This window comes from Procambarus clarkii, chromosome 66 (genome assembly GCF_040958095.1).
Source record: "Procambarus clarkii isolate CNS0578487 chromosome 66, FALCON_Pclarkii_2.0, whole genome shotgun sequence".
NCBI lineage: Eukaryota > Metazoa > Arthropoda > Malacostraca > Decapoda > Cambaridae > Procambarus > Procambarus clarkii.
This window is the reverse complement of record NC_091215.1, coordinates 16,060,202-16,087,641: the sequence shown is the minus strand read 5'-3', so window position 1 is coordinate 16,087,641 and position 27,440 is coordinate 16,060,202. Positions and strand designations below refer to the sequence as shown.

General features: G+C 39.8%; 1 protein-coding gene across 1 annotated transcript in view; it reads right to left on the bottom strand.

Moving 5' to 3' along the window:
- Positions 1-577: 577 nt before the first annotated feature.
- The window catches only part of LOC138355210 (DBH-like monooxygenase protein 1), a 42,033-nt gene continuing 15,170 nt past the window's right edge, over positions 578-27,440 (bottom strand). Inside the window, exons 4-11 of the mRNA XM_069310064.1 lie at positions 25,987-26,136; positions 23,046-23,216; positions 22,165-22,251; positions 20,674-20,869; positions 10,962-11,066; positions 4,137-4,300; positions 3,393-3,509; positions 578-610 (exon numbers count right to left, since the gene is read on the bottom strand). Coding sequence (XP_069166165.1) covers positions 578-610; positions 3,393-3,509; positions 4,137-4,300; positions 10,962-11,066; positions 20,674-20,869; positions 22,165-22,251; positions 23,046-23,216; positions 25,987-26,136 — 1,023 coding nt within the window. The remainder of the gene's footprint in view (positions 611-3,392; positions 3,510-4,136; positions 4,301-10,961; positions 11,067-20,673; positions 20,870-22,164; positions 22,252-23,045; positions 23,217-25,986; positions 26,137-27,440) is intronic.

Genomic DNA, 27,440 nt, shown 5'->3' with positions numbered 1-27,440 from the left:
ACTTCCTGCTCCAGCACGGCCTCATCCGGCCGAGCCAGGGCTCTTGGTGCTCGCCCTGCCTTTTGGTCCCCAAACCAGACGGCTCCTGGCGATTATGCACCGACTATCGGCAGCTCAACAAGGTGACCATTGTGGATGCCTAGCTGCTGCCCCTCCTAGAAGACTGCATCGACGAGATCAGAAACGCCAAGTACATCTCGAAATTCGATCTCTCGAGAGGATACTATCAGATCCCACTCACCGAACATGACAAGCAACTAACTGCGTTCGTAACACCCGATGGTGTCTTCGAGTATCAAGTGTTACCGTTCGGCTTGCGTAATGCCCCTGCAACGTTCCAGAGGCTAATGAACTCTCTGTTTGCAAATGTGCCAAATTGTCGGGCATATTTAAATGACATTGTGCTGTTTGATAGAAATTGGGCTGACCACATAGCTAGGTTATGCCAGTGTTTCACAGTTTTGAGAAGTGCAAATCTAACCTTAAATGCAAAAAAAGTGTCATTTTGGCCAAGGCACACTGACGTATCTCGATTATGAAGTGGGCCAAGGAAAAGTGTTACCTCGGCAAGATAAAATCAGTGCCATTCTGGAGTATCAGGTGCTCCGGTCTAAAAAGGACGTTCAAAGGTTTATCGGTATGTGTGCGTACTACCGACGCTTTTCTCAGAACTTTTCCAGTGTCGTCATTCATCTCACGGACTTGTTGGGGAAGGCCGTTAAATTTAAGTGGTCAACAGACTGTGCAGAGGCATTCAAAAATTTGAAATTGATCTTAGCTTCCGCCCCAGTGCTCACTAGTCCAAGGTTCGACCGACCATTTAAAATTCATGTTGATGCGTCTGACTCGGGTGCTGGTGCAGTGTTGTTGCAAACTGGAGGATGATCAAGTGGACCACCCAGTATACTATTACTCTGTGAAATTTGACAAGGCCCAACGCAATTATTCAATGGTGGAAAAAGAAGTGTTGGCGCTAATGTTAACATGTAAAAAATTTGAAGTATATCTAACAACTAATATAGTGGAAGCGTACACGGACCATTACCAACTGATGTTTTTACACCAGATGAAGGCAAAAAATAAACTCATCCTCAGGTGGGCATTGTACCTACAGGACTTAAATCTTTCCATTACCCACCTACCGGGCCGGCTCAACATGATAGCCTATGCGCTCTCCCAGTTACCTGAGTAACATTCATCTGAGCCACAGGAAGCCATATATCAACTATCATGCTTTAGTTATTTTTTTTTTAGGTTCTCCTGTGACATTAAATATTCCGTGTCAAGTTTATTTACTTCCACTTTTTTTTAGTATGTGTTTTTTCTTTCAGGGAATTTCTTTGTGTGTGTTTTTTCATTCAGCAAATTTATTTTTGTGTGTTTTTTCTTTCAGAGAATTCCTTTGTGCTTTTTCTTGCAGAGAAATTTTTGTTCTGGTTGACTTTCTTTTATGGCATAGATTTTCCCTTTATTCTCTGCATGCTCTTACAAAAAATACGACTACTATTCTAGTAGCCACATATTTTTTTCTCTGAAGAGGGGAGGAGTGTTACGACCCTGGGTTCCTTAGCTGGAAACCAGAGGTCAAATTGAGCTCTAAATGATTACTATACATTAATTCATAGAATTGGATCATGTGAGAAGGATATTTAATTACAATAACATTTATATCATGGCTCCTTAAAACCGGGGGTATGCCTTATTCCCGTCGCTCTTGCCAAACGTAAGTTGAATCTTGTTTCTCACAGAGCATTCAGACTCTAAGCTTGTTGTTGATTAAATATAATATTGAACTAGTTATCAGCTATTCTTAGAACTATTAAAGTAACTAGTAACGAAGGCCGATGAAGTCTTGTATTGTTTGTAGCTGCACGATCAACTAGGTAGCTTCCCGGCAACAACAACGTGAGAGAGCTCGAGAACTGAGTGCTGGTTCTGTCTTCTCTGGACTATTGTGCTTGTGGCAGCATCTTCCCTGTGTGGCTCTGTCTCCATTCTCCTCCTCTTTCTCCCTTTCCCTTACCTTAGTCTACAGTGATTCTCTAAGTTAAGTATAACCCTGTGTAACCGGTCTCTGGGCAAAAGTGTGTAGTAGTTTGTGTAGCCGAGCTAGTGTTTATATTCCCAAGATTGCTCTAGGTGGTGTAGTGAAACCACGTGTGCTCAAGTTGTCCCAGGCTACCTATAGCCTTTGCTAGTGCCCTATTCAAGTAGACTTTACCCTAGTGTCGGTAATTGTAAAACCTTGTATCCTTCCTATGTGGACCAAGGCTTTTAACGTAAAGTAGAGTGGTAAAGTAGTTATTGTTATTAAGGTGTGTGAGGGGTTATAAGAGGGGTTAATAAATAAGTTAATTTTTGAGGTGTATCCATTAATCCTGGCTGAAGTGGTGTAGATGATTGATATACTAGACAACAGACCTGTTTCTAAAACCTTGAAGCATTAACAGGAACCTATGTTCCTTGGGGGCCCGGGTCTATCTATCCCACTATTTTTGATACATCTTGATTCTAGCTATTGGCCCTTCTGAGTAACACTTCATACCTTCCTATGACAAGTACTTTATCATAACAGTGTAAACTGCTGCTCCAGCAGAACCTCTTTCTTGATCAACTGATCCGTCTGTGAAGATGTGTCATTGTAGGTCGTGAGATTGGTTTTCCATTTGTTTGTTCTATGACTGCTTTGAGCCTCTGTGAGTCGCATACTGATTTTTTAACTGGTAATCCTTCAATGATTATTTTTAAAACTCGATTCTTCCCATGGAGGGAGGCTGCCGAAAGTGTTGATATGGTCTATCTTCCCCTTTGTTTCTAATGGTCCATTTCAAAGTCCATTTACACACAAAATACATTCATACTTATACTCGTTTTTGGGTGAGGTGATATACCACAAAAGTTGTGGGCGAGGTGAAACACAAGACAGAACACGAAACAATTGGTATGGAGAACATAAGAAGGAAGTAACTGCAGAAGGCTTATTGTTGTGAATATAGTTGTGCACAACTGTATTCTACCCATTCCAAGACCCCAAACCTATATGGAAGCAGCAGAGGAAGTATGGGCCAATAAGCCTTCTGCAGTTACTTCCATTCTTATGTATAGACCCTAATCTTAGCTACAAAAATAGAGAAGATAGAGGAACAGAGAGGTAGAGGGACAGGAGGAGAGAGAGAGGGAGAGAGGAGAGAGGAAGAGAGAGGAGAGGAGGAGAGAGAGAGAGAGAGAGAGAGAGAGAGAGGAGAGAGAGGGGAGGGAGGGAGAGGAGGAGAGAAAAAAAAAAGAGGGAGAGAGAGAGAGAGAGAGAGAGAGAGAGAGAGAGAGAGAGAGAGAGAGAGAGAGAGAGAGAGAGAGAGAGAGAGAGAGAGAGAGAGAGGTGAACTTTCTCTCACCTTGCACGAGTGGTTCCAGCTCCTGGTTTTGCCTGATCTGCCGATCTTCATCTTGGACCCCAGAATGTGTGAGTGAAGCAGCACTTCGAACACCTTTATTCCATCCTCAGGTAAACCCTGGCATGAGGAAAGGTTCAAGCTTAGAACATCTGTAAGCTCAGCAGGTGGAGGTACATTCAGGTATATACAGAGGTACAGAAAGGACTACACATGTACGTGGAGGTACACACAGAGGTATACGTGCAAGCACATCCACATTTACATATACAAAGAATATGTAGAGGCACAGGTGTAGATACAGGTACAAGAGTTGAACATGTGCGTTTAGGGTGTACCTGCTGGGTACAGAAATATAGTGTGCCAACTGGGTACAGGAACAAGGTGTGCATGCTGGGTACAGTAATACAGTGAACCAACTAGGTACAGGAACAAGGTGTGCATGCTGGGTACAGTAATACAGTGAACCAACTAGGTACAGGAACAAGGTGTGCATGCTGGGTACAGGTAATACAGTGAACCAACTGGGTACAGGAACAAGGTGTGCATGCTGGGTACAGTAATACAGTGAACCAACTGGGTACAGGAACAAGGTGTGCATGCTGGGTACAGTAATACAGTGAACCAACTAGGTACAGGAACAAGGTGTGCATGCTTGGTACTGGAATATAGTGTGCCAACTGGGTACAGGAACAATGTGTGCATGCGTAGTACAATGTACCAACTGGGTGCAAGAACAAGGTGTACCTGCTGGGTACAGTCGGGGTGACAGATGCCTACAGTGAGCCAGTGTGTGCCAGGAGGGACGACCAGCAAGGGGCTGATGTCATGGCCGATGGTCAGCACCCCGGCGTCGTGCTCTCTCAGCGTCTCCGTGTACAAGACGCGTAGACCCGAGGCGTCCACGATATCTGTACGAGGGGTGGTAACAGCTTTGGTTATGTCAGGCTGGGCTACACTAGGTTATGTTAAATTGGGTTAAAGTAGGGAAATTGAGGACTAGAACCACACACGGAGTCCAGTGCCCAACATATGTGGCACAGATGGTGCACAGCTCTAGTCAATGTTGCATGATAATGATAATGATGATGATGAAGCAAAGGGGATACTGATGTAATGTTGCAAAATATTGAAAACAAATTAAAAAAACTAATTTGAAAAACAAAATTGAAAAATGTCTCAAAAGATCGTTTAGTGTATGCAGGGTAGGAAGTTCTATTTTATGAATGAGCGAAAACCTAAAATGTTTAGTCCGAGTATCAAAATAGTTCATTCATAGAAAAAGTTTTTTTTTTTTTTTTTAGTGATAAAAGTGTGGAGTAGTAGGAGATACATTTGAGTATGCATGGAGGAGGAGTGTAATAAGGTAGAGATGAATTCAAGTATGAAGAAGAATGATAAGAAATACGTGTGAATAATAATATTAAATGAATAAGATGGATAAACAGTCAACTCACGTGTGCTTTTAAATTTTATATAGTTTATTCTTATTATATATCACCTCCAAAGGGAATCTGCAACATTGTAACATAGATACCCAGAAAAAAATAATAAATTGGATCCCCCCCTTTACGGGTCCGGTCTTCAGGGCCCCAATTTATTACTTTTTCTGCGTATTTATGTTGCAGATCCACTTTGGAGGTGATAAAGAATAATAATAAAATTATATAAAATCCAAAAAATATACTAAGAACAGAAAGAGATTATGTTAAAGGGTGTAGAATAATAACAATTATATCAAACATGATAAATTCACCTTATGAGAGACTTGATGAACTTTAAGTAAAAAGTGTACAAAGTACATAAACTTGCATCTCTAACAAATTTTCCTTGAACTGAACAAATGCCTATATATATATATATATATATATATATATATATATATATATATATATATTTATATATATATATATATATATATATATATATATATATATATATATATATATATATATATTATATATATAAATATTTGAAATATTTTAATATCCTATCTTAAATGAATATCCTCAAAACGTAAAAAAAATACCCATTTCAGTAATTTAACTTTTGAAATAAACAAACATCTATATATCAATTCCTTTGAACAGTTAAACAGTTATGTGGGATGATGAATTGTTGATCATAAAACTGTTTAAGATACAGTGGAAGAGAGAACGTGTTTTATCAGAATTATTAATAAACAGGAACCAAAGTTTGTTACGAACAAGTGAACTAGTTACTTAAAGAATCGTGTTTGTGAAAGAGTTAATATAAACAAAGGTGAGAACCCTAGTAAAACATCAATAACATGCTGAACTTTGCATCTTTGTATTAAGTTGGTAGAAAGATTTTACTCATTTATACAGTATACATAAGTTTATTACTGCATAAAGTTGAGCATGTCTAGTTTTATATAAAACTTTAAGGTGATTGTAACTACATAATGACACGACTAGTAAGTTTTTTTGTACTACATTAGGCGAATATAAGATTAAAATAGGAAAAAAATATAATTGACATATTATTTATTGAATGATGAACTCCGTTTGTTTTGGCAAGAGATTATTTTCGGCGAATTGAAGCATAAAGATGAGCTAGAAAGTATAAATTATAATTAAATGATCTTGGGATGTAATATTGCAGTCTAGGAGAGAATCTTAAAATGCATGAAGATGAGTAGAGAGTATCTTTCATAAGTAACTGCAAAGCAGTGAAAGACTAAATATGCTGGAAGAGCTATCTTGATCATTAAAATTATCTTTGATGACTCTGAGAATGGGTTTTAATTGTGTGAATAGTAATTTTGATGTCTTTGTGTGTATTCTCAATGACTGAGAAATAACTGATGAGATTAATAGCATTTTGATGAGAACGTCTGTGAGAATAACTTTTTGATTGCATGAACAGTATTTTTGACGCCTTTGTGTGTATTCTTTATGTCACTGAGAATACCTTTTGATGGCATGAATTGTATTTTGACGACTTTGAGTGTGTTCATGAAGAATAAAGATGAGATAAAAGTAATATTTGATGAGCAAAGATGTTTCGGAGAGATATTTTAGTCAAGAAATGATTCAAAGATGATTTACTCATCTATTTTCAGTAGTGCAAAGTGTAGTGTTAGTTAAAAACAAAGAAAAAATTGTCTTAGTAAATATGTAACTGCATAAAGCGAACGTTTGTTTAAGAACATTGTTTGTAAGAAATATCGAGATGATAAACAGAAATTCACTGGCATAGTTTCACAGTTAAATTTTGGTGAATGGATAAATAAAATACTTTGAAACTAACTAAAATATATATATTTTGAACTAACAAAAAAAAAATAATTTGTTGACAAACAGTAATGCAGTTGATAATATGTAGCAATGAACTAATTACTGAAAGGAAGAAAAAAACAAGATATTGAAAAGTGCCTGAAGTGAAGTTGTAAAGAAAATGATTTGAACTTGCAAAGAACGATAATAACGTAAAGAAAGGGAAAGACTAAGAAATGAGAACAGAGAATGTGTGAATAATATGAACTGAACAGAGTGAGAACATGTAAGAACTAGTAAGAATAAGAAAAGAGAGTAGTGAGCTGAGAACATGAATAACGTGCAGCATGCTGTACAGAGAACATGTAGTAATAGTCTGAGAATGTGAAAAAATATGTAAGAACATATTGAGAATTTGTAGGAGCATGTAAGAACAAACTGAGACTACCTCATTCTCCTTTCGAGGTGGAGGAACGCATAACAAAATAATAACACCGCAGTCTCTTAATCTACGTACACCTGTACTAGCTACCCACGGTTATAAAAAAAATAAATACTGCTAAATGGAAGATGCATAAATCAGAGTTGAACTTGCAAGCACACTGGATAAATAAAAATATCAAGACATGTTGGCTATACTCACTGGTTATCAATAAATATTTACATAAAATAGGTTAAGATATAAGATGATATAAAAACTGAATGATAAACGGTTTAAAGACTATTACCCCTGTGGGAGGGGAGTGGTAGTACCAGCAGGGGTGGGTACGTGGGGTCGGTAATGTGGTAGTGAGCTACCCTGGGAGATTGCGGTCCTCGGGGAATGTCGTGTTTGGTAGGCATATGTGAGAAATAACTCAATTATCGTGTAAAATGTTCTTATTGTCTCTCCTATGCGAAAACTGCCTGATTGACTGAGAATAAAGTTATCTACGTATAGTTGAAAAGAAAGATTAAAAGATTAATCCTATGATTTCCCATGGAAACTTTTATAGAGGTTCCTAGTCAAATGTTACTCTCTCGCTCTCTCTCTCTTTATGTGTGTGTGTGTGCGTGTGTGTGTGTGTGTGTACTCACCTAGTTGTACTCACCTAGTTGTGTTTGCGGGGGTTGAGCTCTGGCTCTTTGGTCCCGCCTCTCAACCGTCAATCAACAGGTGTACAGGTTCCTGAGCCTATCGGGCTCTGTCATATCTACACTTGAAACTGTGTATGGAGTCAGCCTCCACCACATCACCCCCTAATGCATTCCATTTGTCAACCACTCTGACACTAAAATAGTTCTTTCTAATATCTCTGTGGCTCATTTGGGCACTCAGTTTCCACCTGTGTCCCCTTGTGCGTGTTCCCCTTGTGTTAAATAGACTGTCTTTATCTACCCTATCAATCCCCTTCAGAATCTTGAATGTGGTGATCATGTCCCCCCTAACTCTTCTGTCTTCCAGCGAAGTGAGGTTTAATTCCCGTAGTCTCTCCTCGTAGCTCATACCCCTCAGCTCGGGTACTAGTCTGGTGGCAAACCTTTGAACCTTTTCCAGTTTAGTCTTATCCTTGACTAGATATGGACTCCATGCTGGGGCTGCATACTCCAGGATTGGCCTGACATATGTGGTATACAAAGTTCTGAATGATTCATTACACAAGTTTCTGAATGCCGTTCGTATGTTGGCCAGCCTGGCATATGCCGCTTGATATGTGCTGCAGGAGACAGGTCTGGCGTGATATCAACCCCCAAGTCTTTTTCCTTCTCTGACTCCTGAAGAATTTCCTCTCCCAGATGATACCTTGTATCTGGCCTCCTGCTCCCTACACGTATCTTCATTACATTACATTTGGTTTGGTTAAACTCTAACAACCATTTGTTCGACCATTCCTTCAGCTTATCTAGTGTGTGTGTGTGTGTGTGTGTGTGTGTGTGTGTGTGTGTGTGTGTGTGTGTGTGTGTGTGTACTCACCTAATTGTGCTTGCGGGGGTTGAGCTTTGGCTCTTTGGTCCTGCCTCTCAACTGTCAATCAACTGGTGTACAGATTCCTGAGCCTACTGGGCTCTATCATATCTACATTTGAAACTATGTATGGAGTCAGCCTCCACCACATCACTTCCTAGTGCAGTCCATTTATGCAACTATTCTGACACTGAAAAAATTCTTTCTAACGTCTCTGTGGCTCATGTGGGTACTAAGTTTCTACCTGTGTCCCCTTGTTCGTGTTCCACCCGTGCTGAAGAGTTTGTCTTTGTCCACCCTGTCAATTCCCCTGAGAATTTTGTAGGTGGTTATCATGTCTCCCCTTACTCTTCTGTTTTCCAGGGATGTGAGGTTCAGCTCCTTTAGCCTTTCCTCGTAGCTCAATCCTCTCTACGTACGTGTGTGTGTGTACTCACCTAATTGTACTCACCTAATTGTGCTTGCGGGGGTTGAGCTTTGGCTCTTTGGTCCCGCCTCTCAACTGTCAATCAACTGGTGTACAGATTCCTGAGCCTACTGGGCTCTATCATACCTACATTTGAAACTGTGTATGGAGTCAGCCTCCACCACATCACTTCCTAGTGCATTCCATTTATTAACTACTCTGACACTGAAAAAATTCTTTCTAACGTCTCTGTGGCTCATCTGGGTGTGTGTGTGTGTGTGTGTGTGCGTGTGTGTGTGTGTGTGTGTGTGCGTGTGTGTGTGTGTGTGCGTGTGTGTGTGTGTGTGTGTGTGTGTGTGTGTGTGTGTGTGTGTGTGTGTGTGTGTGTGTGTGTGTGTGTGTGTGTGTGTGTGTGTCCTTAATTACTTATATAAGTTTCACTCACTATAAATATTGTCAGACAACAAATGGTGACATTATGCTGTTTATCATTTTTATCCAGTTGTGGAAAAAGTAGCATGATCAGTCAATGCAAGAATATATATTTATTTTCTCCCTATCTCATGCTCAGTGTAAGTGTTTCTCTCTCTCATGGTCTGTGTGTGTCTGTCTGTCTGTCTGTCTGTCTGTCTGTCTGTCTGTCTGTCTGTCTGTCTGTCTGTCTGTCTGTCTGTCTGTCTGTCTGTCTGTTTGTCTCTCTCTCTCTCTCTCTCTCTCTCTCTCTCTCTCTCTCTCTCTCTCTCTCTCTCTCTCTCTCTCTCTCTCTCTCTCTCTCTCTCTCTCTCTCTCTCACGGTCTGTGTCTGTCAGTCTGTCTCTCTATGTCTCCTCTCTCTCTCTCTCTCTCTCTCTCTCTCTCTCTCTCTCTCTCTCTCTCTCTCTCTCTCTCTCTCTCTCTCTCTCTCTCTCTCTCTCTCTCTCTCTCTCTCACGGTCTGTGTCTGTCAGTCTGTCTCTCTATGTCTCTCTCTCTCTCTCTCTCTCTCTCTCTCTCTCTCTCTCTCTCTCTCTCTCTGTCTCTCTCTCTTTCTCTATTTAGAGAGTGTGATATTTACTAGACTGCCTGACTGCTAAACTTAATGAAGTTTAAATAAAAATAATAACATGTGGATATTATTTTCACTCACTCGCTGTTTATGACATGATATTAGTGAATGGTAAGTCCATTAACGCCATGGTGAAGGAGGAGGGAGCTCCCTCTCAGAAGTGGGGATCAAGAGTTGACAGGTATTGACAGCTGCCAGGTGGGGGTTGTAAGGGGTGGGGGAGGATGTGGTTACGCCAGCACGGGGATGGGTATGCAATTCAATTACTACCTCCATAGAGAGAGATGTTTTGTGTGAGGGTTCATAGATACAACCCAGCTGCTGGAGGAGCCTCGTGCCATACAGAGTCTAAAATTGGTATAAGATGTGCCCCATTGTGTTAATGTGTTTGGTGTGTGAGAGGGAAACAGGGATAAATTATTGTTACCTGTGTTCTTCACCACAACTTATTGCTGGAGGCGGAGAGAGTATGACATCACTTACTGCACACTTGGGTTGACTATGAATTATTATTATTATTATTATTATTATTATTATTATTATTATTATTATTATTATTATTATCATATAACAATATACCCTATGTAGTTCCCTATATTTTTGTGTTAAACTGTACACTAAACCATACAGGAAGTGTTCATTTGGACTGTAATGAAGGAAAGAGTGGCTAACATCACCAGTCAGAGCTCCTGTCACTGTACATGGGAGTGACCTGCAACCTTGTGGTGAAGCAATGGAGGGAATGGTTTTATGCAGGGAGCTGTGTAATAATGAACCAGATGGGGGGTATAATGTCCTCAGAACTGTTATAATTGGTAGTTTTGTCTGACCTGGTGTAGGAATTAACCAATATAATGAATGGGTAATATCTACCTAACTTTAAGGTAAGGACATAATGGTTTAAAGCTCAACTGGTGTGAAGTAGAGGCAACCCTCACCTTGCTTGAGGTCAGGATTGTCATAATGAATTTCCTTCAAGAAATAGGTGGCGCCTTCGTACTCCTCACCCAGGGGAAGACCCACGTTTTCCGGATATAAATCGCCTGTACAGGTAAAAACATTTTAATGTTGTGTTAGATTTAGCTATTCAGAACGAAATGTCCATGTAGCACAGGCTATAGTGAGCCCATAAGTTGAAGGTAAGGTTAGGTAAGGTTTCGTAAGGTTAGGTAAGCGTTAATTATATGCAGCCACTCGGGTCCCTGGGTACAACACCCGTCCTGCAGAGAATGACTAAAGTATGCAGATGGATTAACGGACATAACAAATGAGGGATATTAATAAAATGTTTAATTTATAGACACAAAATACAATACGAAACACTGGATATAAATTGGCTAAGTGTAGATTCAGGAAAAACCTGGGTAGATAATAGTTTGGAAATAGGTCTTGATTGTTGCTGCAGGAGGCGGCTAGTTATTGTGCACTCTATACTCATCCTGTGAGTGGTAGGGGCAAAAAGGAATACAGAGGGCACTAAAGGTCTTTATCAGACCTCAATGGCGATCATTGCACTGGAAATAGGGTAGTTGAGGTAAAGAATAAATTACCGGGTAATATAACAGTCATGAGAGCACTTGATTGTTTCAACCGTAGGTTAGACAAATACAAAATATAAGGGCAAAATTTTGGTTAGATATAAACAGGAGCTGCCTTGTATGGACTAATACTAATACTTCTGCAGTTTCACTATTCTTATCTTCTTAACTAACCTAAAGGTAAAGAAACTCGGATGCAGAATTTATCAAAATGTTAAGTAACCAGACTATGTCAGGTTACGTCATTCTAGTCACAATAATGAGGCTAAAGATATGATGACCAAACAACATTCCATTCACTTGAGCTCTAGGAGACTCGAACCACCGACTACACACGAGTGAAGCAGAAGCTCTTTCGACAGAGTTATTGAGTAGTTTTACCATACCACACATCACAAGATGAAGAAACCGTGACGTTACAGTCCGTCCTGGACTATAATCAAGTCGTGTGTGAGGGAGAGAGGTTTGATTGATTTATGAAGATTAAGCCACCCAAAAGGTGGCACGGGCATGAATAGCCCATAAAGAGAGTGAGAATGTTGTTGCTGTTTTAAATTCAGCTACTGGAATAAAATTTCCCTGTATCACCAGCTATGGTGAGCCTGTAAGTGGAAGCACTCTGGAGTCATTATCAGCATCAATAGCTGATACTGGAGATGTAGGGATGGGGTCCATGGCTGCACCAATCCAATCCAAGACCATAGGGTTGGTCAGATCAGTGAATTGATGGGGCAAAGACGTCACTAATAGCTGAGTGCCACTAGAGTCATAAAGGCTGTCGGTGGGCTGGCCGGTCTAAGTAAAGATGTCCGGGTGTTACAAGAGCATTGGTTTCCTAATCCCGGTTCCCTGATGTTGGTAGTCTGGTCGAATTTCCTTCTTCAAGGTGCCGTAGTCGAAGAGGTGGTCGAGGCGTTCTTGAGGGACGACCATGCTAAGGATCCGTCCTGTTTCCCTGCACTTGAATTCCCAGTAGTCGTTGTGGATTATGGAGTTATGCTGTCTGTCATCTTTGGAAAGTTTGCGGCCATGTTGGATATATCCGGAGGAGGCAGCATAGGGACATGTCAGTTTGGTTTGTGCCGGTACAGAATCTGGAGGGGAAAGATGATGCCTGGGCGGCCGCATGAGGGGCGGGAGAGCCGGTGACAACGACTGAAGCATGGGAGTCAGTCGAATCATCGTGGTCAGCTTCCTTGGTTTCGTCTTTGTAGTCATTCGAGTCATCAGAGTCGGTCGAGTCATTGGAGTCGGTCGAGTCTTCAGTGCCGGCTGTCCTGGGGGCTGCTGCCGTCCCTGTCATTGGGGCAAGCTTGGGGACTGCGGAGTCCCTGTGGCCGGACGGTGAGGGGCCCCCATAGTGTCGGCTCAGGAGTCCCTGGGGAAGAGAGTCCGGGCGTTGTTGAAACTGGAAGAAGGTCATCAGATACAGCAGCTGTCTGAAGTCCATTCGCGACGACCAGCCTGTTGATGACGGGGATGTAGCGGGTATTGTCGTTGCCCGCCATTTTGTCGGCGAGGTGAAGGAGGATAGGCAGAAGGATGATCTTGGTGAAGGCTGCAGGCTGGGCCAGTGGTGGTGTGGTCAGAGGTGGCGCGGTCGGCTGGGTTCGGCGTCCCGTGGGGCTGGGCAGTAGTGAGGGAGTCACATGTGTGTTCCCGGGTAAGACAGGGAATTCTGACGGGAGTGGGTTTGCTGGTCGAGGTATTGTGGTGGAGGATGCAGTAGCAATCATCTTTTGGATTTCCCCCTGCCAGAAGAGACAGTCAGGTGAGACCGCAGAGCGTGGGCCATTGCAGAGCAGGCAGCGTCGGTGGGAGGATGTGCGTCCGTTAAGTGGTGCTCCTGGGCGCAGAAACTGCATCTCTGCTCACTCGGTTCATTTCCTGGTGTAGAGAGAGTACTGGTAGCACTTGAAGTACTGCTGGAGCTCCGTGAAACGTTCATTGGTCATTTGGGTGGGTGGTACGATGATTCCTATGCACATAATTCTGTAGTCCGTGGCGTGGGTTGCTGTGATGACCGTGATAGGTCACCTTCAGTGTTGGTCTGCAGTTGACTTCGGCGTTGGAGATCGTTTTGACCACTATCACTGTCAGCGTCGGGTTCTGGTCGTTGATGCTGGCGAGGATGTCGTCCTCTTCACGGTTGGTGATCCATGTGCTGATATTTCTGGCGAAAACAGTCCTCTCCGCCAGGTAGCGTCGTAGTGGCGAGAGGGTGAGGTCGGCGTCTTGCAGGGTGGTCGTGGCGGTGGTGGTGAATATCTTCTTAAGGTCCGAATCCCTGGAGAAGCGCAGGTGGACACCCCTCGCTTGTCTCCAGGATGTCGGCCGGTGAGACGTTGGCGGTGGTGGAGATTTGTGCTAATATCTCGGCGGTGGAGAGAACGAGGTTCTTCCGGAGGCGAACCTTGACCCTATGCAACATGGTGCAGGTGGGCCCTGGACCATTGATGCTAGGGTCTATGATGTGATTGGACAGCAATGGTTTGTGAGTGATGTACAGATTGATATGGGGAGAGAGGATTGTCGCTGTTGTTTTTTATTCAGCTACTCAGAACAAATAGTTCAAGTAGCACAGGCTATGGTGAGCCCATAGTGGACTTACCTGGCACAGGAGCGGGGCTGTAACTGAGCTTGGGGGTGAGGAGAGATTGACTGATTAAGATTAAGTCAACCAGAGGTGGCATGGGCATGAATAGCCCGTAACACAGGGGAGGAGAGAGAGGAAGGGACAGGCCAATAAACAGGGAAAGAGTAAGGTGAGGAGCAGGTAAGATCATAAGGTAATTTCTACAAGAAGGTAAAAGTAAGGTAAAAGGTATGAATAGTTTGAAAGGTACGAATGGGATGAATAAGGAATGGGTCTCCTACTGTCTCCTCATTTGAGAATGAACTTTGTAGGTTCGAAGCGCTGTGTAAATATATAGTAAGTGTTATACATTCTACATTTAATTTTAATTCTTTTAGCCAACCTTGAACAAATATGACATTTGGAGATAGCCTCTTCCAATTAAACCAAGACACATCTTGTCAGGTGCACTTGCATATTGTCAGGTACACCTACATCTTGTCAGGTGCACCTACATCTTGTCAGGTGCACCTACATCTTGTCAGGTGCACCTACATCTTGTCAGGTGCACCTACATCTTGTCAGGTGCACCTACATCTTGTCAGGTGCACCTACATCTTGTCAGGTACACCTACATCTTGTCAGGTACACCTACATCTTGTCAGGTACACCTACATCTTGTCAGGTGCACCTACATCTTGTCAGGTGCACCTACATCTTGTCAGGTGCACCTACATCTTGTCAGGTGCAACTACATCTTGTCAGGTACACCTACATCTTGTCAGGTACACCTACATCTTGGCAGGTGCACCTACATCTTGTCAGGTACACCTACATCATGTCAGGAACACCTACATCTTGTCAGGTACACCTACATCTTGTCAGGTACACCTACATCTTGTCAGGTACACCTACATCTTGTCAGGTACACCTACATCTTGTCAGGTACACCTACATCTTGTCAGGTGCTTCGACTCAGGTAGTCAACCTGAGTCAGAGGGATAGAAGCCCTAAACAAAAATATAATCAACACGAAATATGCAGCCATATTCAATGAAACATGTCTAAATGAAAACCTACTGCCAGTATACAACATACATACATACATACATACATACATACATACATACATACATACATACATAACATACATACATACATACATACATACATACATACATACATACATACATACATACATTGCTTTAAATCCAGTAGCCTGTTTTTGTCAACATTACAAATGAGGTTTTATTCATTCCAATAAATCTTTCAATTGTGTTGTGTTAATTCCATTAAGTAATAATAATGCATGAAAATCGGGAAACCCACAAGATAAACATAATATTCAATCAAGGTCAAAATATTGCTAATTACTCGTATATACTGAAACCCTCAAATCGAACACTAATGTTACCATCTTCAAGCCTAATCACATATTAAAATATCCACCTAGCTGCACTAATTTGTTAACATGGTTGAACGAGGGGGTGTTTATGCTACATTGAAATAATACTTAAGTTAAATAATAATTCCTAATTTAAGATAAGTCATATACTAAGATAAAAGAATTAATCAGAATACTAACAAAATGTCACACTTGTACAAAACTAAAAATACACAAAATCAGTCATACAGTATAAAATGCTCACATTTACACACAAAGCATTACATTTACACAAAATATTATGTTTACACACACACAGAGTGTGACATTTACACAAAGTAAATCAAAATGCACTTTCCAAAAAATTACTCAATTTCATAAACATGCAAATTATTTTTGCACTTGCACACAAAGACCTTTGTTTTAAAATAACACATTGAGAACTTGCACAAAATACATTGCATGACTTCCTCTACTACAGTTAAAGCACAATTTGCATGGACACACTATTAGCACATATACACTATTTACACAACTTCCTCTAATGCAATACACAACCTGCAAAAATACACTAATCTTACAAATATACAAATCGCACAAATACACAAATGACACAAATACACAAATTGCACAAATACAATTAAAAACATGCACAATTAATATACAACTTGCACAAATGCAAACACACAACTTGAATAAATGAAAACACAAAACCTGCATAATGCAAAAATACAGAATTTGCAGAAATATAATCAATAAACAATTTGCAGAAATACAATCAATAAACAATTTGCAGAAATACAATCAATACAAAAATTACAATATAGTCATTACATAACTTGCACAGCCAATACACAACTTGAACAAATGCATTCAATACTCATTCTGCACAATCAATACACAGCATGCACAAATACATATCGTGCACAATACAATCTAAGACAACTTGCACAGTTAATACACAATTTGTACAGACATTATCCTATGATATGACTACATCAATAATAATATGCTGAGTTCGAACAAAATAACCTCTTAAATGTCATTCAATTTCACAAATATGTATCCTATATCTATCAGCGCTGTATTCAAAGTTCTTAAACCTCATAAACACATATATCCCTACAGATATTTCAACATTATTTTTTGCTAAACTGTTCTAGTTATTTTGTTTATGGCCATTGTTTTAATATATATTAATACCATATTAATATCCCCTTTTTTACATCCACTCCCTTCATGTCACCCATATATATTTAAGCAAACCATCTATCAGTCCCATTCAATTTAACTTAAGTTGTATTAGGCTATGCCTGGTTAGGAAAGACTGGGTTAGTTAGGACAGTAAATCTAACTAAATTTAAGCAAAATGCTATATCCTACCAAAATTTATTATATCAAAACATAAATAAACCTATCCTAGTCTGTAACCACCATTTGGTCACCACTTGGTCCGGGAGACATCTCCCGTCACGCTGGGTGCAGTTGCGCCTCCACAGATCTCCAGTATCATCTTTTGATACTGGTAATGGCTCGAAAGGGCCACCACTTACGGGCTATTCATGCCCGTGCCACCTCTTGGGTGGCTTAATCTTCATCAATCAATCAATCAGTCTGTAACGACCAACCTTAACCTATAATATCCTATCCCCAACCTAAGGCGGTCCATCCCATCCTAATTAACTTAACAGAACCCAAAAGTGGCTGAATTTACCTAAATTTAACTTACCCAATCTAACATTTAACAGACGCTAAATCTATGTTAATTTAAGTAAATTTACTATATGCTTCCAAAATGCATCTTAATAGAAGCTAAATTAAGCTGAATCTAGGAAAAAAATCAACATATCCTACCCATATTTAACCCAACAAACGTTAAACTGACTAAATTTAAGTAAATAAATAATCAACCAAATATTTTCCAATCAGAATTATACCCATGTCCTAACATAATTTATGCTCACCCATCCAAGTTCTCAAATACTTAGATAATGCACGTAATTTATATAATTTACACCATTTCCTTACAAGGAACTCTACCCAACCTCTATCCATCCATCCATTACAATCACTAACTATAACTTAAACCTAAATAGGATAATTTACACTAGTACCTGAAGGTAGTTCATTTACCCACTAAGATACACCGTATCCCACCCTGCATCACAATATAGTTGAAATGTGCTACACTATATCCTATAGGAAAGTAATGCTGTTCGTTATTTACCATACATGAAAAATCCCAACTGTTTCTCCCATCCAATTCGTAAGTTTTAGCAACTTATAATAATAATAATGTATGTTAGTCTTCCCAAACTCAACCTAACCTAACACACCTAGAGCTAAATTTATCCTATCTCACCTAAATTTAGTCTAATTTATGTCAATTCCATAAAATTTATCCAAATTTACTATATTCATAACACAACCAAAACTAAATTTAACCAAGTTTTACCTGGCTGATCAAAATTTAGCCTACTAAAATGTCTAGCCATTTCCAATATCCAGTCCTCGCATAACTCACCCTATTCTCAACACCTTTTCACTCTATTAGTATTGTGTCCACCTAACTATTCCCAGTATCTAGTCAACGAATCTCCAACCCTATTTTCTAACACCATTTCATAGTGTTACTCTTGTGTCCATCTAGTTGTTTCCAAAATCCAGATATTTTGTTTTTTTTTGGCATCAGCCCAACCAAACTCGACCTAACCTAACCTAGCCTATATCAACCCAACCCATTCTAACCTGACCCAACCGAACCTAGCTTATCCTATTAACTAAAGCTCAATTTCATTCATTTTATCAACATTTTACCGTATGCACACCTAAATTTAATCAAATTTAAGTCAAATCTAGCAAAGTTTACCCTAATTATGATGAATCAAAGCTGAATTCAACTAAATGTACCTAATCATATCACACCCAAAGCGGAATTTAACTGTTAAAGCTGTTAATGTCTGTTACCAACATCCAGACCGTCCTGGCATAGAGCTCATTTTTGCAAATATAATCTTAGATGTGTGTTGTTACTGGGCATTTTCCTCATATTAGCACAACTCAACCACCCGGAGGCCTAACCTCTGATGCAACATAATCTTAGGAGTGCTGACATGGATATAAACATAACTGACCTGTACCTAACCTGCTTGGCTCTTTGTTCTATATTGCATGTTAGGAAAGTGTTTGTTTTGGACAAACACTTTCCTAACCCTGCCCTGGAACCTAACCACTGATACCTGGATCTTGGTTCAATATTGCATCTAATTCTTAGCCATGTTTGTTTTTTCGACATTGGTCCTACATCAATACAACCAACCCATCGCAACCTATCCTCTACTATCTGGGATAAATATAAATGAGATATTATTTGGTATTTTCTCTACATCAGCTCAATGTAACCCACCTTAACCTAACCTCATACACCTGGATTTGAATTCCATTTTACATCATATTCATAGAAAAGTGTTATTATTCACTATAACCATACCATTACCATCACAATTTTCCTTAACCTAACCCCTATATATATATATATATACATATATACATATATTATATATATATTATATATATATATATATATATAATATATATATATATATATATATATATATATATATATATATATATATATATATATATATATATATATATATATATATATATATATATATATATATATATATATATATATATATATATATGTTCTCTGACAAGCTAGGAGATTTCAATGCGGCATTGAGTCATGATCTCACTAGCTTGAGTCATGATCTCACTGGCTTGGAGGTTTTAATGCCAAATGAGTAATGCACTTGTCGGTCCAAACTCTGTTAATTACTTTAATTTGATTAAAGTGGATATGGATAGGAGATGCTAATAGACCGTTTCATTAATTCCTATGTTCAATAAGTGATCTTTAGCTATACACTAAAATTATTAGGTATAAATATGCAATCTTTGGCTGGAACACTAACAATATTTCTTACAATTCAAGTAGTTACTAAAAATAATTGGATCAAATATGCCATCTTTAATTGAATTCTACAGATAAGGGTACAAGTGAATGATTGAGTATAATAAGTTGGTATCAATAGGGTATTTAATATATTAAAGCAATATATAAGTTTAGTTGACCAAACCACACACTAGAAATTGAAGAGATGACGACGTCTCGGTCCGACGTCTCGACGTCCTGGACCATTATCAAGTCGATTGTAATGATGATCGACTTGATAATGGTCCAGGGTGGATGGAAACGTTGTCGTCTCTTCAATTTCTAGTGTGTGGTTTGGTCAACATTTTTCAGCCACATTATTGTGACTTTTCATCTGCATATAAGTTCAGGCTTTCTGCATCTCTAGATAGGTGACATGATAAAAGTGGATATAGTAAGGGGGATATCAATAAGGTAGTTATTAAACAACATATAAGTTTTATAAAAAGAATTGGGCATATACAAGGGTGTGAAGATTATGTATAGAAATTTTACAGTTTATTTCCTTTCTTAATGGCAGTTAATGATTGACTCAACATGGGTGGGAATAAGGTGATACTGCATTAATTTTTATATTGAATTAGTAATCTTTAACTAGCAATTTGGCAGAAATAAGCAATGTTTGGAAATGAGAGTATATGAAATCAGTGAAAATGGGATTAAATTATATATGATTTAAAATGTGATTAAAATGAAATCATTGAAAATGGACTGATTTAATTTTATTGGGAGGATTAAAACTGGCTGTAGACATCATAAAAAATTAAGGACGACAGAAGGGAGCCGTTTGATCTCTATGGAAAAATGTAGCTGTGCCTGCAAGCAGTCGTTTTATTATGGTCACAGGGCAAAAAGGCCCACAAGCAATCATTAATCATGGCCATGGGAAAATGTTTGTCGACGTAAGCCGACAATCACCGAGTTTTAGGGTAATGTAGCTAAGCCTATGAACAATTGTTTCTTACGGTCACGAGGAAAAAGCACGCCTACGAGCAATCGATGAGAAAAACAAAATTGATTGCTTATAGGCGCCCTTTAACCTACTAATGTGAATATTTGTGAGCCCCAACTTTCCCTAGTACCACGTATTTTATTCGTTAAGGATGTATAAAATGTGGTGTATTGAGATGACGGGTTGACGCATGATGTAACTCACCTTCCCCTCCGATGCCCCAGGCGAAGACGGGGATGGAGCAGTAGGTCCAAGACACCGGCATGTTGGGGCCGTAGCACTGGAGCCCCGGCATGCCCAGCCACTTTTCGAAGTGCCTGGCACTGTCAGGCACGTGGCATTCGTACACCAGGATGTGGTGCACGTGCTGCATGTTCTTCTCCTCGATCAATGGGACAAACTGAAAGATACCCCCACCCCTTATGTGAGCTGTGACTGTGGACATTGACCATTGAGGAAAGGCTTCAACCAGAAGCAAAACATTAACCACCCACACAAAATGAAATCACATTAATGTGATGTATCAATGAGAAAATCAATAGGAGCCATGAATAGTACCATGGCTGTGTCTTGGTGTAGTGGTCTAGGGCGTGTGATTGGGAGTACCAAGTGTGCTGGTTCGAATCCTCCTCGTGGCTCCTACTGGTTTTCTCATTAACCACATAGGCAAGAAACTGACAATTAAGGCAAGAACTTACAGCTGAGGCATAACGTTGACCATAAGGCAAGACATTAACCACGGAGGCAAAACATTGATTATTAAGCAAGACATTAGCCACGCAGGCAAAACATTGACCATTGAGGCAAGACATTAATCATCGAGGCAAGACTTTGACCACTGAGACAAAACATTGACCATTGATCCAAAATATTAATTATTAAGGCAAGACTTTGACCACTGTAGCAAAACATTGACCATTAATCCAAAATATTAATTATTAAGGCAAGACTTTGGCCATTGTGGCAAATCACTGACCACTGAGGCAAAACACTGATGCAAAGCACTGATCACTGAGGCAAAACACTGACCACTGAGGCAAAACACTGACCACTGAGGCAAGACATTAACCACTTAGTGAAGGCAGTGACCACTGAGGGAAAAGATCGACCATAGAAGCAAAATATTAATCACAGAGACAAGACATTGACTACTGTGGCAAAACGCTGACCATCGAGACAAGACGTTGATTACTGATATAAAGCACTGGCCACTGAGGCAAACTGATGTAAGGATCTTATGAATTTAAGTCAATAATCCAGAGGTCGTGATGTTGGATGAGTATCGATTAATGAGGAATAGCATAATATGTAAAGAATGCAGTCAAAACTAAAAATTGTAGCATAAAATTATAAAGGAAGCAAAGACTGTGAAAACGCCTGTATGAAACATGGCTTTGCTAAGGGCTGATCTCTTTTTACCTTACGCTTTACTTTAAATTTACTCCTATTCTTTTCCAACATATATGAAGCAATTGACAATGGCAAAAATGGCATCATTATATTCAAGAGTTGCCCCAACACTGACTTGGTCCTGACTCAGCATTAATTAGTGGTAACTCAGTATTGACTCAACATTGATGAAGAAAATATGATGATTACAAAGAGATGACAACTTTTAATATAACTCGAATTTCTTCATCATGTTGCCTTGGAGTCAGCCATACACCAGGAGGGAACCTCGGACTAGCTACTCACCCCAATGGCCTGGGTTTTGGAGGTGAGGGGCGGTATCTTGTTCATACTGCACCAGTACAGGGTCGTCAGGTCGTTCGGCAGACTAACCTGGAGCAATTTATCTTTTGATGAAAAATATCTTAACTACGTACTGATCATACCTTACAACTTTACTCATTCTTTTCCAAAATATTTGAAGCAATCAACAGTGGAAAGAGGATGACATTATATACAATATATGCTATTTGTGAGCTAATTCACACATGATTTGGGAAAACATAGAAAAAACGTGGATGTAGTAAAGGGTATAACTTATGAAATATTACAATCACATTAAAAATTACTTTATAAAGCCGTTTTAAATTTATTAGGTAATACAAATCCTGACAGCTATCCTAAGATAAATTAGGAAGTAGCGGTGTAAATATAAAATTAATGAAAACAAGTTTTTTTATATTAATAAATACTTTAGGGGACAATAAAGGGTAATTTATGTCTCAGAAGCCCTAAGCCAACATGACAATATTCAGCTGGGAAGTGATATGAGGACAGACACAGAACTGGGATATGAGGATGGAGTGAAGGAACGGTGCGCAACCACTTGAACTGTCGGGGGAGCCAGTGGTAACCCTGCAAGAAAGGTGGCCGTTGATCTAGCGACCAGTCAAAGTGGTCAGCTGGGCAGGTTGACTATTTTTATATAATTTTATTGTGGAAAATACATAATAAAATTAAGTATTTTATTTGCAAAGTCTTTGAACGCTGAGAGCCAGCACATATCACGAGAGGACGTCACAGATAGACTTAAAAAATTCTTCGACATTTTCAAACAGAATGAGATAAAATTATGTCCATTTTTTTACGAGAATCTAATCTTAGATGAAGAGCTGGCAGATACCTACGTTGGGAGAGAGGAGGTCCCAGGCCTTCACGTCCCCTCCAGGGGTGGGGAAGACGAGCTCAGGAGACTGCAGGTAGAGGCTCTTCGTCCCTCGCTCGCTGTGTTTCCTCATTGTCATCTCGTCCGTGGGATCGTTGGCGGCGATGGCCCAGATCAACTTCACTGTCTCGTCCTGAGGGAAGGGCAGGGATGGGCAAGGTTCAAAAGTCTACTTCAACTATTCTAGGACTAGCTTAGTCCTACTGTAAAACTAGATTAGATCAGATCTTGGTCATTCTAGATTAGGCCTAGACTGGATTAGGTTGGAATATATTTTGGTTTCCATAATTTAAAATGTTACATTTAAGATTTATGTTTTTTCTTGTTAAGAGTCGGTTTTTTGTACTAAATTTGTAAGTTATCAAATTGATTTCTTAACTTTTGTATATATAGGTATAAAAAAATTGAGGACGAGATGGTATTTTACAACGCGAAGCACACACAGGCTGAAGGTACCTGTCCTCAGGCTGTGCTCTGCCATGCAGCCGCTCACCCCAGGCACAGTCATCAACTTCAATGTACTGTGTAGGTAGTAACTGAGTGATTGTAACCTATCCACCACTGCCCACTGGATGGGGGGCGGTGTGCAGGACAAACATATCAATTGTGACACTAGCTCTCCACATATGTCAGTTGCTTAATTTAGAACCTGTACTTGAGGTCGATCTCGAACCCATTGTTGATGTGACGACTTATATTGAATTTTGTAACTAGCTCATCAAGATTGTAACTTGCTTAGCTAAATGCATTGTGAGGTTCAATCCCTGAGCCCATTATGTGCCTCTGTAACCCTTTCCACTACCGCCCACAAGATGAGTATGGGGCGCATAATAAATGAACTAAACTAACTAACTGTGAATTCAATTCGGCCTATCTCATATATGAATTAGCATTATTCTATATTAAAATTTAGCATATAGTAAACCTAAATTACGTTTGGTTAAGTGTTTAAGTTTTCTTGCAACCCATCCTAAGACCAAGCCCATCCCATCAAGCGGTCGACCCCAAAGACGATTTTAATCGCCTTTCGATTTTTTAATCATCAATTTTAACATGCTGTTCACCCAAAATAGGAATTTTCTAAAATATAAATTAATATTGTTAAATATTAGCATACTGTGCATATTTAGGCACTGGTTTGGTTAGGTTAGGTATTTAGGTTCGGTTGATGATTATTTGTATTTTTAGTACGTGGGTAAAGTGTTTACATCATTAGGTTTCGAACAAAATTCGTCAGCGAAGCACTTGTTCCGGTAATGTTCGAACGTCATCAGTTGTATCAGCCCGTCCTCCAAACAAAGATCCAAAAGTGATTCCATGCACCCGCCAAACCCCCTCTTTATGAATGAAAAGCGGTTTACACACGACTCACAACTGCTGACGTTTGAACACTTCCGGAACAAGTGCTTCACTGACGAATTTTGTTCGAATCACAACGCTATAAATGCTTCACCCACGTACTACAAATACAAATAATCGCCAACAGAACCTAAACACCTGACCTAACCTATCCTATGCCTATATATACACAATATGCTAATATACTATAATATTAATTTATACTTGAGAAAATTCCCGTTTTGAATGAACAGCATGTTAAAATTTATGAATGCGTCTGTGGGGTTGACCGCTGGGTGTAATGGACTTGAATCGAGGACGGGTTGAAACAAAGATCCAAAGTCAATTCCATACACCTGCCAAACTCCATTTTGTTTATGAATGAAAAACGGTTAACACACGACTTATACAACCCGTCCTCGACTCAAGTCCATTACATCCAGCGGTCGACCCCACAGACGCATTCATAAATTTTAATATGCTGTTCATTCAAAACGGGAATTTTCTCAAGTATAAATTAATATTATAATATATTAGCATAGTGTGCATATATAGGCATAGGTTAGGTTAGGTTAGGTGTTTAGGTTCTGTTGGCGATTATTTGTATTTGTAGTACGCGGGTGAAGCATTTATAGCGTTGTGATTCGAACAAAATTCGTCAGTGAAACACTTATTCCGGATATGTTCGAACGTCAGCAGTTGTGAGTCGTGTGTAAACCGCTTTTCATTCATAAACAGGGGGTTTGGCGGGTGCATGGAATCACTTTTGGATCTTTGTTTGGAGGACGGGCTGACTTATAACTGATGACGTTCGAACAATTCCGGAACAAGTGCTTCACTGACAAATTTTGTTTGAACCAGAATGCTGTAAATGCTTCACCCACGTACTACAAATACAAATAATCGCCAACAGAACCTAAACATCTAACCTAACCTAATCTATGCTTAAATATGCACAATATGCTAATGTCTTAAAATATTAATATATATTTGAGAAAATTCCCATTTTGAATGAATTGCATGTAAAAATTTATGAATGCGTCTGTGGGGTCGACCATTGGATGTAATGGACTTGAGTCGAGGACGGAATGGTTGTGAGTCGTGTGTAAACCGTTTTTCATTCATAAACAGGGGGTGTGGCAGGTGCATGGAATCACTTTTGGCCTTTGTTTATGAGGATGGGCTTTCTTTTGACAATTATTTGCAGCATGTAGGTGAAGTATTTACAGAAGTGTGATTCGATTAGAAGACGTCAGCGAAGCACTGCTCGAGACATGTTCGAACATCATTAATTGTGAGTAATGTATAAATAAAGATAAAGCGTTTATATTCATAAACTCGGGGTTTGGGTATTGGATTAATAAGCACTTGAACTTGTTTATGAGAAGTGGCCGGTCCGTAGTAGCAATAGCCAAGAAGTTCTTCTAATATTCACTTTAATACTGATATTTGTACTAACGCCCAGAACGAAATATAAGAAGGTTCAAGAGGAGACATTTGTAAGATTATTTTCTGAATGTATATAATGAGATGAGTGATTTGTGATATTGAAAAGGGCGACTTACGGAGAGCTGGAGGTCTGCTTGAAGGTCGCAAGTCTTCCAGGGTCGTGAGAACCTCAGCACGGTGTGGGTGTCGTTCTGGTACCCTCCCAGCAGCTCCACATCCTGAGACTCATCTATAATTGGTACTGCATACCCGGTAGAATGCCGATCCTGTTAACACATGTAACACTTAAGTGAATGTGAATATGAAGAAGCCTTCGTCAGATAAGTTCATCACTCAGTGTTAAAAAATGTATGAGGTACAGTCAAGGAAAATTGTTTCTTTACCCCTCAGTGCCTTAGAACATGCAAAATGGCAACACCGCATTTGTTGTTGTAGTAGTGGGTTAGAACTTGAATGAATAGGTGCTTTGTAACGACGAGTCTCATTGGTCAATCCACTTCTCACTTGTTTACATAATTATCTCTGCCATGTAAAGGAAAGTATAATAAGGCAATGAATAAAATGTAATATATTTAGATTTGTGACCAAGAATGATGGCCCTACATATGTGCTTATAAGTTTATTGACTTTTCATGTTTACAATATAACGTATGATAATGTTACGCATTGGCATTCGGCTGTTGAGGTAAACGATGTGGTATCGCAATTACAAAGCCAAGTGTTAACTGTAGAGCAGCGGTGGGAAGAATTCGGGGACTTGAACGACAGACGTCGGTTTGGTGGGCCAAGAAAGACCTCTCCCGAATAAGACCAGCGAATTCTTGAATTGAACCGTCAGTCTCCCTTTATGATGCAGTTGCCATCAGGGATCAACAGCAATCTGGACGCACAGTGTGAAACCGACTTCACGAAGCCGACATCCATCACCGGATTTCAGCCAAAAACGGTAAACTTCTAAAGCAATATAGAGAAGCAAGATTGGCTTTTGCCAGAAGATATGTCAATGAAGTCCTAGATTACTGGGCCCCGTGTAATGGTCAGTGATGGGAAGACTCACGTCAGCAACTCATGCCAGATTACACCTCTGGCGTCCCAACAACACATGATATGAGCAGCAGTTTATATATGAAATCACTAGAAGTGGTTATATATCGTCCAATGTAATGGGGGTGGAGTCATTTATATGGTGCAGGAGAACGTACTGATGTTCTGGGAGGCTTCAGTGGTGACACGTGTTGAGATTTTGGAAGAAGTGATTGTGCCTTCTGTGTGGTAATTTAATAAAGATTTTCCACCATATAGGCTAACATAATCCTACCGTTCAGTCAATAAAGTTACTCAGGCTTTGACATTGGCCATTTATTTTACTAGGTTCATTGTTTTCTGTTAGGCTTAACCTCAAAATGTTATTATATATTCGCGTTGGGTTCTCCGCCAGCCGGCAAGGGGTGAGGAGGTGCTCGCCTGTACTCCAATAGTTGCCTAGCGTGCGTGGTGGTTGGTGGACGCTTGTCTTTTCGTTGACGTGGTTTGTGTGATGAGGGGCCCTCTTTCCCCTTTTTGTGGGCTC